The 15,267-nt window shown below is 49.0% G+C and overlaps 1 protein-coding gene across 2 annotated transcripts in view; it reads left to right on the top strand.

Annotated features, from left to right (window-relative positions):
* MNT (MAX network transcriptional repressor) overlaps positions 1–15,267 on the top strand; it is a 64,978-nt gene that overhangs the window by 14,049 nt on the left and 35,662 nt on the right. For both annotated transcript variants that reach the window (XM_083479638.1, XM_083479639.1), the window contains exons 2-4: positions 8,751–9,333; positions 11,581–11,622; positions 12,965–13,076. In XM_083479638.1, the coding sequence (XP_083335764.1) occupies positions 8,751–9,333; positions 11,581–11,622; positions 12,965–13,076 (737 nt within the window). The remainder of the gene's footprint in view (positions 1–8,750; positions 9,334–11,580; positions 11,623–12,964; positions 13,077–15,267) is intronic.

Genomic DNA, 15,267 nt, shown 5'->3' on the forward strand with positions numbered 1-15,267 from the left:
CAGTGGCAGCGGGAGGCCCCATTAGCTAAAGTGGTACCTCAGGTTAAGAACGGTTTCAGGATAAGAACAGACCTCTGGAACGAATTAAGTACGTAACCAGAGGTACCACTGGCGACTGCGACCTTGATTTAAGGAGCCATTTGGTGCTTAACTTATATATCTGAGTTTCTAACACTTTTCCTGAGAAGATATTCATGGGGGTGTGGTGGGAAAGGGCAGTGAGACACTGCAAAGTTCTTTGCCCTGGGGTTATTGAGCAAAATTGCAGTTGTAGTGTGATCAGAGGTGATGGAGATGCTTCAGCAGTCCCTAGGCCCGGGGAGACAGGACGGTGCCCTCCAGGTTGTTGCTGAACTACAACTCCCATCATCCCTGGCCATTGGCCGTGCCAATGGGTGTTGATGGGAGTTGTAGTCTAGCAACACCTGGAGGGCCACAGGCTCCCCATTCCTGCTGCAGGAGGACTGACTTCTGGGAAAATGCAAATTGCACTTTAGGAAATATTTCTCTTTGGCTATGATGACAGGTAGTTTTAGACATCTGGAAGGGACGCCTAGCTTAGGCCTTCAGGGATAGTAAGGGGGTGCCTCACGGCAGTGTTTTATAGCCTCCCTTGGGATTCATCCTTCCATTGTGGATAAGCAATACTGACCAGCATACCCATTTGGCAGAAAGGGGATATGGAAGACTGATGCACAAGGCTGTGAAACCTGTAGCTAAAGAGGGTGCTGAAACCAGCTCCATATCCCAAGCGCTAGCTTCTGGGTTGTCTTGCTTTTCTAATTTTAAGAGCATGTGCATCTGTATACTGGAATTTTTATTTATTTTTCTAGCCTGAGACTAGCAATTGGATTACGTACCTGAGTTTCTAGCACTGCTTTGGCCTCATATGTTCTGACCAGGTGAGAGGGCGATTCTGTCTTTTACAGGTGTGTGTTTCTTCCCTCGCTTCCACATGTGCTAAGGCAGCCTGGCTGCATTGCGGGGCTCCCATGCTCAGTTCTGTCGAGGGGACCCCTAGACTTCTTCCCCATAAGTGGCGCCATTGCCCGTAGGTTGACCCATGGTAGCCACCTGTTGAGCTGGCCACGGAATGTGACTTTGTGACGTCTTTGGGTATGTTTATGTAACAGGAAGTGGGAAGAATGTTTTGGGATAGGAGCTGACTCAGTGGGTACGAGCCTCCATCTAGGTCAGGTGACACTTACCTGAACTCCCCACCCAGCTGGGCAGGCGTGAGTCACTCCTGTGGCTAAGAGAGATAGATCCCTAGAGCCACAGGTAGAAGACGTATTGCGGTGGTCAACCTCCAAAAACTTTCCTTCCTGTCTGTATTTCCTCGAGGAAGGGAACCCTCCACTGTGACCTGAGCTGCGTACACATCATACTTTTAAAGCACCCCCTCAAAAAAATATATCATGGGAATTATAGTTTCTTAAGGGTGCTACGATAAACTACAGTTCCCACAATTGTTTTTTGGCAGGTGGGTGGTGTGCTTTAAATGTATGGTATGCATACAGCCCTTGTTTCATTCTTGGCCAGGTTAAAATTGTCACTCCCTAGCACTATGAAGTGTTAGAAACTTAGATATATACCGTAAGCTAATCGCCAAATAGCACCTTAAACCGAGGTTACCGTCACCACAGTGGAATGTCCAGGTGCCATTCCCCCCACCCCATAAGATTTATTGTTATTATTCTTCATTTAAATTCTGTGCCACTTTATATTTTAAAGAAAAAATCTCAAAGTGCTTTGCAACACTTTAAAACATCAAACAAAACAATCCAGGAGAAAACAAATTTAAGCTTCAAGGGAAGTATTTCAGAGCCTTCTCTAAGTGGCATTTTGCTTTCCCCCATATTTATTAACCTACTTAATTTATAGAGCTGCCCCATGGCAGAAGTACTCTGGGAAGCCAGTGGGGTGTAGTGGTTAAGAGTGTCAGACTAGGACCTGGGAGATCGGGGTTCGATCCCCACTCAGCCATGAAGCTTGGAGTCAGTCCCAGCCTCTTAACCTACCTCACAGGGTTGTTGTAGAAATTAACTGAGGAGGCATGGGGCTCAAGATTTCTGGGAATTTTGCTTAGCTTCAAAGAACCCTTCCACCAGCGCCACCTCCTACCCTGAGGGCTGACGCTCCTAGTCCTTAAGGCGACAGAGGAAGGTCTGGATAATTTTATACAGTGGTACCTCGGGTTACATACGCTTCAGGTTACATACGCTTCAGGTTACAGACTCCGCTAACCCAGAAATAGTGCTTCAGGTTAAGAACTTTGCTTCAGGGTGAGAACAGAAATCGTGCTCCGGCGGCATGGCAGCAGGAGGAGGCCCCATTAACTAAAGTGGTCCTTCAGGTTAAAAATAGTTTCAGGTTAAGTACGGACCTCCGGAACGAATTAAGTACGTAACCCGAGGTACCACTGTATGTCAGAGACGTCTGTTGGAGCAGGATTCGCATCTGTGTATGTGTGTGAAGGGGATGGTGCTTGGCTACAACACAATAGCAGTCAACATTTCCCTTTCTTTAAGGGAAATTACCTTATTCCGAATAGGATTCCTTGCAAGAGAAGGGAAAAGTTGACAGCTATGCACAACACCCAGTTCAGGGCTCCTTGGATCCGTCTCAGATACAGAACAAACCAGGCATCTGTTGAGCCAAAAAGCACCCGAGGCTTGTGTAACGCCCGTGAGCAAAGCGTGCAACATTGCAGAATCCGAGCTTTGGCTCAGTTTTGCTGCGTGCTTCCCGACTCGCCGATGCAGTTGCGTGATCCTGCAAACGGCGCAAGGGACTTAAAGAGTTCGGCCGCTGGAGTCCGCCCCCCTTTTCTCTCTCCCCGCCCCAGAAGCTGGCATCCCGTACTGCAGATGCTGCATGCGACTTCATCATGAGTCTTTTGGCCGTTCCCGGTGGTGACGTGCGTCATGGGCGAGGGAGGTTCTCTCTGCCGCTTGGCTGCCGCCCAGCTGACCTGCCGTGTTGTCTTCTAAAGTGCACAGCAGGCAGACACGTGCTTGGGGGCTGGTCCCCCCCCCTTCCCGGTGTTTTCGAGGGAGAGGGAGCTTTTTCCGCAGCCTCTTGCGGTTGAGTAATTCTCTCGGCTCACCTGCTCCAGAACTCTGGCCCGTTTTCTCCTAGGTGGTGTGTGTGGTTTTAGTTTTTTAGCTGCTGCGTAAATATTCCTGGGGCCAGCGAAGGGAGACGATGGCCGTCCTCTATGCAAAGGCATTGAGAACCTTGAGCTTGGGGTGGGGGCATTAACTGCCCCCCCCATAAGCCTCTCTCTCTGGCTTCCTGGAGGCATCTTGCTTGGAAATGGGGTTGATCCTGCACTGCTTGGTTCTTGTCCACCACAAAATCACCCAGCAATAAGAATTGGCCGCAGAAGGAAGAGCAGGGTGGTTGGGTGGGTCTAGCCATTTTGAATGTTTGTGTTTACATACCATGCCATCTGCGCTTCATCGCGGCTTCATATCAGGGCTCCCCCTCAAAAAACCATAATCCTGGGAACTGTAGTTTACTAAGGGTGCTGAGAGGAGTTAGGAAGACAACCTGTTCTCCTCACAGAGCTGCAATTCCCCAAGTGGTTTTTAACAGCCCCTCTGCCAAGGGATCTCTTGGAATTGTAGCTCTCTTGAGGGATTAGCTGGCTCCCCTAACAACTCTCAGCGCCCTATACAAACTACAGGTCGCAGGCTTCTTCGTTAACCGCTTAAACTGGTATAATACTGCTTCAAATGTATAATGCAGATGGGGCCTAAGACTCTTAAATCAGAGGGTTTTTGGGGACAGCCGATAACCCCCTGCCCTTGTCTTCTGTCTGCTTTTGGTGTGTATTTTTTAACTGCTGTTTGCGTTTTTATGCTTTAGCTGTTAAGTATTTAATTGTACTGCTTTATATTGTTTAAAGCTGTCTCGTGGGTGCGCAGAGATGGGAAAGGTGGGGTTATAAATCTCTTCAAATGTATGCTTTTATTGGGCAAGGTGAGGCCGAGGCCTAGACGATATATTGGCGGGGGACTCGGGGCTGGCTCTGCCGGGGGCAGGAGCCTTTCGCCCCCCCCCCCGGCTGAGCAGCAGGCTGGGGTCAGCTGTTTTGGCCACAGCCCCTGAAGCGCTGGGGTAAAAGTGCCTCCTCTCCCATGATGAGAGCTGTGGCAGTTTGCCCAGGCATCGTGCTGACTGGGCTTTTTTCAGCTTCTGTGGTATATCGCCAAACCGCGATGTTGAAAACCCGACATTGCCCAGCCCTAGCGAGGACACCCATATCTCATTTATCGAGTTCAAGCAGTGCATTGTCAAAACACATGGCAGGCCAGTGGAGGCTGCCGAGAAAGCCACCAGGCTGAACTGGATTCCGCGGCAGCAAGGGGAACTGGTTTCACTGGTCTGTTTTCCCTGTCAGGAGAACAAAAAAGAAAGAAACGAAATGACTGTGAGGCAGAGCCTGGCTGACGTCCACCAGGCTTCGGGTCTAAAGGAGTCACAATGAATACCTCTGAGCTTATGCAGAGTGTTCTTGCTGCTCTAGGATAATTGAGTCAGACTATTGGTCCATGTAGCTCAGTGTTGTCTGCACTGACCAGCAGCAGCTCTCCAGGGCTTCAGGCAGGGGTTAGAGAAAAGGGGAATGATCTCTCTCCTCAGAGGGATAGGGTGGGGGTGGGGAGCCAGGGCGATGTGGGGAGTTATGCAGATGGTGCCTGGGTGGTTTTTCAGCCTGAGGGCCACATTCACTTCTGGGCAGCCTCTTGGAGGCCACATGGCTGAGGGTGGAGCATGAAATGCACATTTTACCTTCCTCAAATAGGCCGTTTTCTTAGCACATGTCATGTATCCCTATCTATACACTCCACCCAAGGGTGCAAAGCAGGCCCGGGAGAGGGTGCGTCTGGAAAGGGTGTGTGGGCTGGGGAGAGCCTCGGGGGCCAGGGAAAGGAGCGTGGAGGGCCACATTTGTTCCTTATACCTGGTATAAGGTATTGCGTATTTCTTATGTAGAGACAGAAATGTGATTGGCTGGATTGGATAGGCGGGGGCGGAGTCGTGTGGAAGAAGGAAGGCCAGAGGGCCAATTGCAGCAGATGTCGGGTTGGTTAGAATGGGCGGAACCAGAAATGGGTGTAAAGGGGGCGGGAATACAGATTTAATAATGAGCACTAGATGCTAGAAGTTAATGCATATTTTACTAAAAAGCCTCCCAGAGTGGCTGGGACAACCCAGTCAGATGGGCATATAAATAATAACATTCTTCTTTTTCTTCTTGCTGTTGTTGTTGTTATTATTATTAGGCTGCCAAAGGTGAGAAATGGTGTGGGGACTATTTCCAAGACCATTGGTTGCTTAATCAGTTTGAATCTTGAGTGTATTTTTTAAAAACGTGGTTAAATGGGGGTGGGGTGGGGTGGATAAGTTTCATTCTTATGGTTTTGCTTCGTCGCCTTACGTTGGAGTTGTTAATTTGTTGTTTATTGGGGCTGTTTTAATCATTTGTGTATATTATAGTATCTTCGCGCCCCCTCCCCTTTAAATCTTTATTGCTTTGGTGGCCACTCTGGGATTTAAAAGAAATTGAAGAGCAGGCTACAAATGCTGTAAATAGGCAAATAAATAAAGTATCGGAGTGTCGTCATAAAGATTTGAGGAGCTGGGTATACCAATAAAGTCGAAATAATGGGCAGGAAAGATGCCTTTAGGAGAGGAAAAGAGCAGCCACTGTCTGCCTCTGGCCGCAACATTTGACTCCTACCCTTAGTCAAGTTTATTGCATTTGTTTTTCTTCAGGGTGAGGCAGCTCTGATTTGTTTTATAAGTGTAAGCTCTTTGCGGTCTGTGACCTATGGGTCCTCCCCTCACTTGTGAGTGTTACTCTGTTAAAAAAACTGCCCCCTCGTGTATGTATAGCACTCCATAAATAATATTCAGCCTTTGAAATCTTCAATCTTTTAAGACCCACTTTTAACCCATTTGGAGACTCATTTCTTAACGTTCCTGGCAGTCACGTTCCTGGGGATGCGGGTGGCGCTGTAGTCTAAACCACTGAGCCTTGGGCTTGCTGGTCGGGAGGTCGGCGGTTCGAATCCCCGCAACGGGGTGAGCTCCTGTTGCTCGGTCCCTGCTCCTGCCAACCTAGCAGTTCGAAAGCACGTCAAAGTGCAAGTAGATAAATAGGTACCGCTCCGGTGAGAAGGTAAACGGCGTTTCCATGCGCTGTTCTGGTTTCGCCAGAAGCGGCTTTTACACATGACCCGGAAAAACTGCGGACAAACGGCAGCTCCCTCGGCCAATAAAGTGAGATGAGCGCCGCAACCCCAGAGTCATTTGTGACTGGACTTAACTGTCAGGGGTCCTTTACCTTTACCACGTTCCTGTCACAACCCACTTTGGATTAGGCCATGACCCACTGGTGCGTACTGACCCACCAGTTGAGGACCAGTGCAGTAAACATTTTTTTCAGCCAGGGGGGGGGCGCAGTTTGGGGTAAGCAAGCTTCCAGGGGCCGGGTGCAGGGGGGCAAACTTGAATAACATATTTGGGGGGGGGCAAGTAAGCCCTGCACTGCATAATTGATCACAATACCCAGCACAGAATATCCTAATGAATGACAGGATAGAGATGATATAAATATGGTAAAGGGCCTAATGGGTATTTTTTCCCCCTCTTTCTCCCCCCCCCCATTTTTATTTTTGGGTTTTTTTAATTGTTCTTATTATTCTTGTTCGGTAGACCAGTTTGATTCTTACTGTATTTTATGTCGAAAATTCACATTATTAAAAATAACAAGGTGCAGCATGCTCACATCATTTGAATTACAATGCCTATCCACTTGGGGGGGGGCTGGCCCCCTCAAATGTTGTGGAAGCCGAAGGGACCTCAGCCCCTAGGAGTTGACTCCTATGCCCGGGCACCAGTAGGCCTAGTGGTGGGAGGAACAAGAGGTGTCGGCCATGTTTTCCTGTGGCACAAAGGTCTGAGGGTTGTTTTTTTTAACGCCCCCCCCCCTTAAAAAAACACACCTCTCTATCCTCATCCAGGCTAGCAAGAGGCACCATCGCAGTTTGGGGACACATTCCCAGACAGGCAGAAGTGCCTGAGGAGAGCGCAGAGCAGGGCCACAGAGTGGTGTGAACTTGGGGAAAGGAAGCAATGAGGGATCTCAGGGCCTGGAGGGGGGGCCATTTTGTGCCCTGGGCCCAAGACCCTCCACCTTCGCGATGAACAAACCTCGGAGAGAAACACTCTAGTTCCTATTAATCGTAAGAGTCGGAAAGGGTCCGCAGGGGTCATCAGCCAGGTCACAAGGTGGTTAGATTGGTCTCAACTAGGGCCAGAGTCTTTTCAGTACTGGCCCCGACTTGGTGAAACGCTCTGTCACAAGAGACTAGGGCCCTGCGGGACTTGACATCTTTCCGCAGGGCCTGCAAGATGGAGCTGTTCCACCTGGCCTTTGGTTTGGACTCAGTCTGACCCTTATGATTCCCTCCCCTTATGGTTTTGATCTATGGGCTACTTTTAAAATGAGGCTGCATTTTAAATTGCATTTTAACTTGTATTTTAAATTGGTCCCGGTCCCCCCCAATTACGTTTTTACTGTAATTTTACTGGTGTCAGCCCCCTGAGCCCGGCTCTGGCCGGGGAGGGCGGGGTATAAATAAAATTTATTATTATTGTTGTCGTTAGAAATTAGCCAGGTGTGTTTTGCAACTGGCGCGGGTCCAATGGCGACCCCATGGAGATCTCTGGGTACCAAGTTGGCGGATTACATCTCCATCTGGCCGTCCTCTCCAGCTTTCTTGAGCCAGTAAGCAGAAGAGATGACTGTGTTTATATACCACTTCCCTTCCCACCCCAGGAGTACGTGGTTCCCTCCTCAGTTATAACCCCTACAACGGTCCTGTGAGGTAGATTACGAGGCTGTGACTGACGGCAAGCATCATGATGGGAGTGGGGATTCGAACCCGGACCTCCCGGGTCCCAGTCTGACACTCTAACCCAGAGCTTTCAAAACATTTGACACCGCTGACACCCTTTTTAGACCTGCGTCATTTCGTGACACAGTCGTTCAGTTTAACTAGCAAACTGGAGGTTAAACTAATGCCTTTCCAGCCCCGGGAGGAGCATTTGCCCAGCCAATACACAGTTTGGAAAGCTCTGCTCTAACCACTGCACCACACTGCCTTCCTAGAGTCCTTCTTCTACGGGGCAGCTATGTAAATTAAGTAGGTAAATAAATAAATAAGTAGGGAAAGCAAAATGTCCATTAGAGAAGGATGTGAAGTATTTTCTTTGAAGCTTGACTTGGTTTGATTCTGGGTTTTTTTAATTAAATGCGCTGTAAACCACTTTGAGATTTTTCTTTTTCTTTTAAAATCTAAAGCGGTATAGAAATGAAACGCAATAACAACAAATCCCAGTGGGAGTGGGGGGAAAGGCGTCTAGACATTTGGTTGTGGTGACCGCAGCCTAGGCTTTAAGGTGCCATTTGGCGATTAGTGCATATACCGTATTTTTCCTTGTATAGGACTAGTGTGTTGTTTTTTGAAAAATTAATCTTAAAAATTGGGGTGGTCCTGGATACAATTTCCCCTCGTTTTCTCTATTTGGAGTCCCAAAAAAGAGGGGGCGTCTTATACATGGAAAAATACAGTATCTTATAACACGGAGACCCTCGCTCTGTAGGAACAAATGTCTGTCGATAATGACCATGGTTCTTTCTCTCTCTTTCCCCCCCTTCCCTTCCCGAACAGAGGAGAACGAGAAGCACGAAAAGCTACGCTTGGAGCGCGAACAGGAGCAGAAGAAGGCCAGCGTGCCTAGGGTTAACCATGTCACTCGCCCCGAGGAGCCCCGCCTCGAAATGGCGGCCGTGCCCTTGTCTCCGCCCGCCCCGCCTCCGCCCCCTCCCCCGCCGCTGGCGGCCCCCATCTCCGTCATCCCCATCCCCGTGGTCACAAGCCCCGCCCCTCCGGTGGCGCACAACGCCTTGTCCCCGCCTCTCATCCACCGCCACCAGCCGCTCGTGAGCGCTCCCGGCCTGGGCAAGGAGCCCCCCCTGGCGGCCCCCGTCATCCAGAAGACCGGCCCCTCGCTTCTTCCGGACATCAAGGCCCCCACGCCCCCTTGCAGCAGCCCGAAGCAGCAGCAGCAGCAGCTGCCTCACTATGCCACGCCGGTGCTGGCTATCTCGCAGCACCACATGGTCCAGCAGCCGATCCAGCCCCAGCCTCCCCCTCTGCAGCCCCACCAGCCCCACCACCAGCCCCTCGGCGTCAAGCTGGCTCCCTCGTCGGAGGATGTAAAGCCCAACGAGCAGAAGAAAAGGCCCGGAGGGTGAGTGCGGGGTCGCTGGGGAGCAGCTCTGGTGGAAAGGGACCCACTCAGGAACCATTAAGTCCAACCATCTGCAATGCCCGGGATCTTGCCTTGTTTTGTGTAGAACATTCCCATCCACCACAAAAATAAAATAAAATAATAAAAAATAAAGATAAAATTAAATTAAATTAAAAATAAAATTAGAAATCCACTGGGCCATTTGCAACGGCTCCAAATCTGAAGTGGGGGGAATGAGGGGCGCTTGGCTCAGAAAGGCTCTCATCTGTGCAGCTTGTTTCAAGTTGCATCTTGCTATCTTTCCAGCATCAGGCAAAGACTTCAAAATACCATATTTTTTGCCCTATAAGATGCACTTCCCCCTCCTAAAAAGTAAGGGGAAATGTGTGTGCATCTTACGGAGCAAATGCAGGCTCCATGGCTTCAGCGAAAGCAACACGAAGCCTCCGGAGTGTAGCAGGAGCTCCCGCTGTGCGCCGGAGGCTTCGCGCAGCTTTCGCTGAAGCCAGGAGAGCAAGAGGGATCGGTGCGCACTGATCCCTCTTGCTCTCCTGGCTTTGCTTCACTGGAGAGGCGCTGCGCAGAGAGGGAGAGAATATTTTTTTTTTCTTGTTCTCCTCTAAAACTAGGTGCGTCTTATGGTCGGGTGCATCTTATAGAGCAAAAAATACGGTAATAATAATAATTCTCCCCTGGTCCTTCTGAGGGCCGTTCTTCTGGTTTTCATGCTGTGAGGTTTTTCTTTCGCTTTGCTAATTATTTAAATAAATAAAAAGGAATGCTATTTGAGACCCTGTAGATCTGCTGCAGGTGGGCATAGATAGCCAGTGAAGCGGGTGGACCAGTGGTTTGGCTTGACCAAAGGCAAGCGTTTGTGTGTGGTAGACCACATGCTTTGCATTCAGTCGCTCCCAGGTTCAAGTTTGCACATCCCCAGTGGAAATCGGGAACTGTGGACCAGTTGCCAAGAAGCGACTACCAACTATGATGGCAACGTTCTGCCTCTGCTGTTGGAAGCAATATACTTCTGAATGCAGGAAACTGCAGGAAGGGACAGCGATGTTGTGCATGTCTGCTTCCCCTAATTGGCCACCGTGAGGACAGGATTCTGGGATACCTGTGATACCTGGGCCATCAGCTTGATGCAACTAGGCTCTTCTTACGTTCCTGGGGAAATACCTCCAGTAGAATGCTTGGAAGAGCCGAATACACTTTTCTGCAGGCCAATGGAAAGAGGGATGGCTTGTTAAACTACTCTGGGAATTGTAGCTCTGTGAAGGGGATAGGAGCCTCCTCACGACCCTCTGCGCCCTTAGCAAACTACATTTCCCAGGATTCCTTGGGGGGAAGCCATGCCTGTTTAAAGTGGCTTCCTTGTGCTTTAAATGTATTGTGAGGGCAGATCCATTGAAATGGAGGATTTAAGTTAGTTGGATCCCAGCAATTTCTTCTCTGAGGAGGAGGAATATTGGGTACATCCAGTATCTGTAAAATAGAAGAAGACCAAGCCATTCAATTGAAGACTGTATCACCTACAGCGCGAGACGATGCTGTTTGCCTCGTTCGTCTGAATGCAAACTGTTGCATTAGGGAACTTCTCTTCATGCCTGCCCCCCCCCCAGTAAAAATGACCCAAAATTGTGCAGCAAGTGGGTCGTGTTGCTACTTTTCTGTGCTGCAGACAAAGCCCAGCCCTTCGGATTCAGTGTGGAGATTTGTTAAGCAGCATGTGTTTCCCTCAGCAGGTTGACTGCAAACAGATGCATTTGTTGCCACGACAACAGGGGATGTGACAATCGGGGTGCCACGCAAGCCTTGTGTGCCTGTGAAAACATGGGCTGTGGGACTGGGAGGGTGTCTTCTGCTCCAAAGGACCCTGGGTTCAAGGATCAGAAGGAATAATTTGAGTGAAGCGCATTAGCTTGTTACACATAGGAATGTGTAAAATTGTTTTTGTGCGAGAGAGATGGCGTGTGAGAGAGAAAGAGAGAGAGAAAGAGAGAGAGTTTTATCCTTATTCCAAAGAATTCCTTCCATGTCTATGTTCTGGCTTTGTTCCAGCCCCTAACAGCAAGTCAGCATGCCTAAATTGATCTGCAAAGCCTTTGCAACAGCTGGCTCTCTTAAACCCCCCCCCCCCAAAAATCTCCATTTGGAAACTTTTAGGTTTAAGTGCAGAGCTCTTCTGAAACCTGGTGCTGATGGTGAATTTTTATATATTTTTCTTCTTCTTCTTTTGGACTTTAGGGTTGGCACCAGGGAAGTCCATAATAAATTGGAGAAAAACAGGTATGTAGCTTTTGAAAAAAAAAAAGAATGCAAAATGATAACCGGTTTTGCACGTAACCAGTGGACTGTTTGGGTCGGCTGGAGGTTAGACCAGGGTGGGGGCATCCCAGCTGTTGTTCCAGGGGACACAGAGGTTTCCCAGGGAGGTCGGTTATGGTAGGCGAGATTCTCTGATTTTTAAAAAGGGGAGGAAATCAATTCAGACACTGTGCCAAACCACTGGTTTCACTAACCATAGTTCAGAACCCAAACAATGGTTTGTTTTTTCCCAGGTGGGCAGCAGGCAAACCAGGGTGCCAAAACTGCCTGGTACTGCTTTTGCTATTCCACCTGCTCAGCATTCCAGGTTGTAGCTGGTTTGTCAGTAGCAGTGCTACACCAAACCGTCATGAGCACACAATATGATTTATTAACAGCGGCTTCCTGCAATTCTAGTTTGCTGTATGATTTCCAGGCATGGTTTAATCATGTCACATCCCAGGACAAACCACGGTTTGCAAACCCACTTTGAACCACGCTTTCTGGTGCTGGTTGCTGGCTTGTCAGTTTGGGCGTCACACCCAACCATAATTATGGGGGGGGCATGTGTTTCTGCAGAATTTAGCGGGGGGGGCAGGCAAAATTAAATACTGAAAGGTGGGAGTAGGCTAGTTTCTCACCAAAATAAACAAAAGTGCCTCATATCTCAGGCTCTACAAATGCTCCTTTAAAAAAACTATTAAAACTGGAGATTATGGTTTGTTCTCAGACGGTGGGAAACTGCCCCTTTCTCCCTCTGCGGATGCCCATTAAACACTGACTTCTTATGTTTTTCAATTTTTCATGGAGAAAGCACTTGCTAATGCACTTTTTTATATATATCTTACCTAGGTAAGACCTGTGGAGACAAAAGTAATTTGTATGGGTGAGGGTATTTTGCAGTGCCATTTTTCTAGAAAAAGAGGTTCCAGAACTCACCATGAACACCTTGTTCTCTTATAATGGTGATGGCGCCCACCTGAGAGGTGCTGGAACTGAGTTCTGGCTGAAAAAAAGCCCTGGTGTTTTATACCTGTTCTGGCACTGCAGTTTCACTGCACCGCACTGCGGGCCACTGGGGAGACCTGCTGCCCAGAGCAGGTACAAAAATCTTAGTTGCTGTACACATGCTATCCCTTGGCCAATCGCTCCCTGGAATTGGTTAAACTTCGGTTTCCAGCATCTGTCTGGTGGGTGCCATGTTGGAAAAGCCTGCCTTAGGCTTGCGTCAGTGGGTTTCCTTGATCCACTGCTCGGTGCACCCTCCCGCCTTGCTCATAGTGTCCTTTGACCGAGGGGGTGACTTTGGGATTTGTTTCTGTAGACGTGCCCATTTGAAAGAATGCTTTGAAACCCTTAAGCGGAACATCCCCAACGTCGACGACAAGAAAACCTCAAACCTCAGCGTCCTAAGGAGTGCCTTGAGATATATCCAGGTAGGGGCCAGAAAAAGATATGTGTATGTATGTGTGCTTATTTCATTCATGGCTAGTTCTTTTCATATATGCCTTCCTGAACCTTCAGATTACCATTGCAGGCTGTTCTCCACATTTCCCCACCCATTGAGGTGAGGCTGGGGATTATTAAGGACGGGGTCTTCTCTGTGGTGGCACCCTGATTGTGCATGGTTTTCACCAGTGAGGCCCACATGGTGCCTTTGTTAGAATCCTTTGGGCATCAGGTGCCCAATTCTCCCAGGCCTTTTAGGGCATTTCAGTTCTTGGAAATATTTTAATTCCTTCCTTCCTCCTCCTCAACCCCCCCCCCCCCAGTCTCTGTGCTGGATTTTGTCCTGAAATTGCTGTTTTCCTTCATCTTATGCTGCTTTGTGATAGTTTGGTGCTGGTTTATGTGTTTTTGATCTGGTTATTTTCCTCAGTTACACTTGTATTACTGTTGGTGTTCCAATCTGGGGGGGGGGGGGTTGCTTTGCTTGTCCCTGCTCTTACATGTGGGGAACAAACCACAATTCCAGTTGTGAACACAATGCTGAGCCAAGGCCTGTGATTTATGTCCTCGGGTGGCGCTGTGGGTTAAACCACAGAGCCTAGGATTTGCCAATCAGAAGGTCGGCGGTTTGAACCCCGCGACGGGGTGAGCTCCCGTTGCTCGGTCCCTGCTCCTGCCAACCTAGCAGTTTGAAAGCACGTCAAAGTGCAAGTAGATAAATAGGTACCACTCTGGCGGGAAGGTAGACAGCGTTTCTGTGCGCTGCTCTGGTTTGTCAGAAGCGGCTTAGTCATGCTGGCCACATGACCTGGAAGCTGTACGCTGGCTCCCTCGGCCAATAAAGCGAGATGAGTGCCGCAACCCTAGAGTCGGTCACAACTGGACCTAATGGTCATGGGTCTTACCCCCCACCCCACTCAATAACGGAGAAGCAAAACAGCCCAGGTTGGCATATTTGCAGCAAGCCATTAACTGTGGTTTACCGTAACGTGGAAACTGAGTCTCTGAGATGCCTCTTAACTATGGTTTATCCATTTAGACACTGCTAAACGGTATATGGTATAAACCATTGGTTTGCAAATCCTGCTTCAAACCATTGCTGCTGATCAAGAAAGATGGTTTAAGCTTTCTTCACCATCGTCTGGGGGTGATGCCTAAATTCTGCCACATCTATGCACATGCAGACATGCATGTTTTTGTTAACGTTGCCAGGTTGCTGTTCTGCTTTCTGATACATTGAGTTGGATTTAACCACGGACAAACCCACCGAGAGATTCCGTGGAGGTGAATCCTCCTAAAAGTTTGAAGTGGTGTTGTTTTCTTGCAGGGGGCAGTGTGTTTGGAGAGGGTAGGTGGCTGGTGGCTGAGTCTGTGCTGTGGTCTAGCTGATGAAGTCCTACGGGAATGAGTCAGAGGGCAGACGAGGGTCCCAGCTCATGCTTGATGGAAAAAGCCGAGCATTGGGATTGTACTATAGTAGGCAGCACTGTTGGTGTTGGGGAACATGCCCATTTCATTCTTGGAGCAAGGATATGCAGTGCTCATCTACTGCAGCGGTTCATTGCAGCTTGTGCATGGTCTTAGAAACTGCTGTCAATGCTACCTGTCCTAGGAGAGCTGCTAGAGGTGACTGCAGGACCAGCAAGGTGTTTCCTGCCTCTCTGGCCAACTTCATGCTGTTGACAGCATCTTCCTGTTTCTTGGGGGGTGGGCAGCTTCCTGTCTGCTTTGGTTTGGACGCTCCATTTTCTAACTGGGAGCACAGGGAGCTGACATGAGAACCTTCAAAAATTGGGGGTTGTTTCCATGCAGTTGCAGATGGTAAGGCTGTGTTTTATTCCACTTTCCGGGGCAGTAATACTTCTGGATTCCAGTTGCTAGAAACTCACAGGTGAGCAGAGTGCTGTTGTTGCTTGCAGGATTTCTCTAGGCATCCGGTTGGCTGCTATCACGACTGGATGGTCCATTGGCCTCATCTGGCAGCTCTCTTCTTATGTTCTTACGTATTAGCAAATGGAGAAACGTCTGTGGTTGGCAAGCAGGCATCCTGCACTGAAGTGTTGGTGTGGGAGTGGACATCCGAAAAGGAAGATATGGGAATGACATCTCTTCCATTGGCCCAGCGTGGCAGCAAACATTTGTGAACCCCAGATGTTGTCGGGAGCCCCAAATCCTATC

Source organism: Podarcis liolepis, assembly GCF_965112155.1.
Source record: "Podarcis liolepis genome assembly, chromosome: 16".
Lineage (NCBI taxonomy): Eukaryota > Metazoa > Chordata > Lepidosauria > Squamata > Lacertidae > Podarcis > Podarcis liolepis.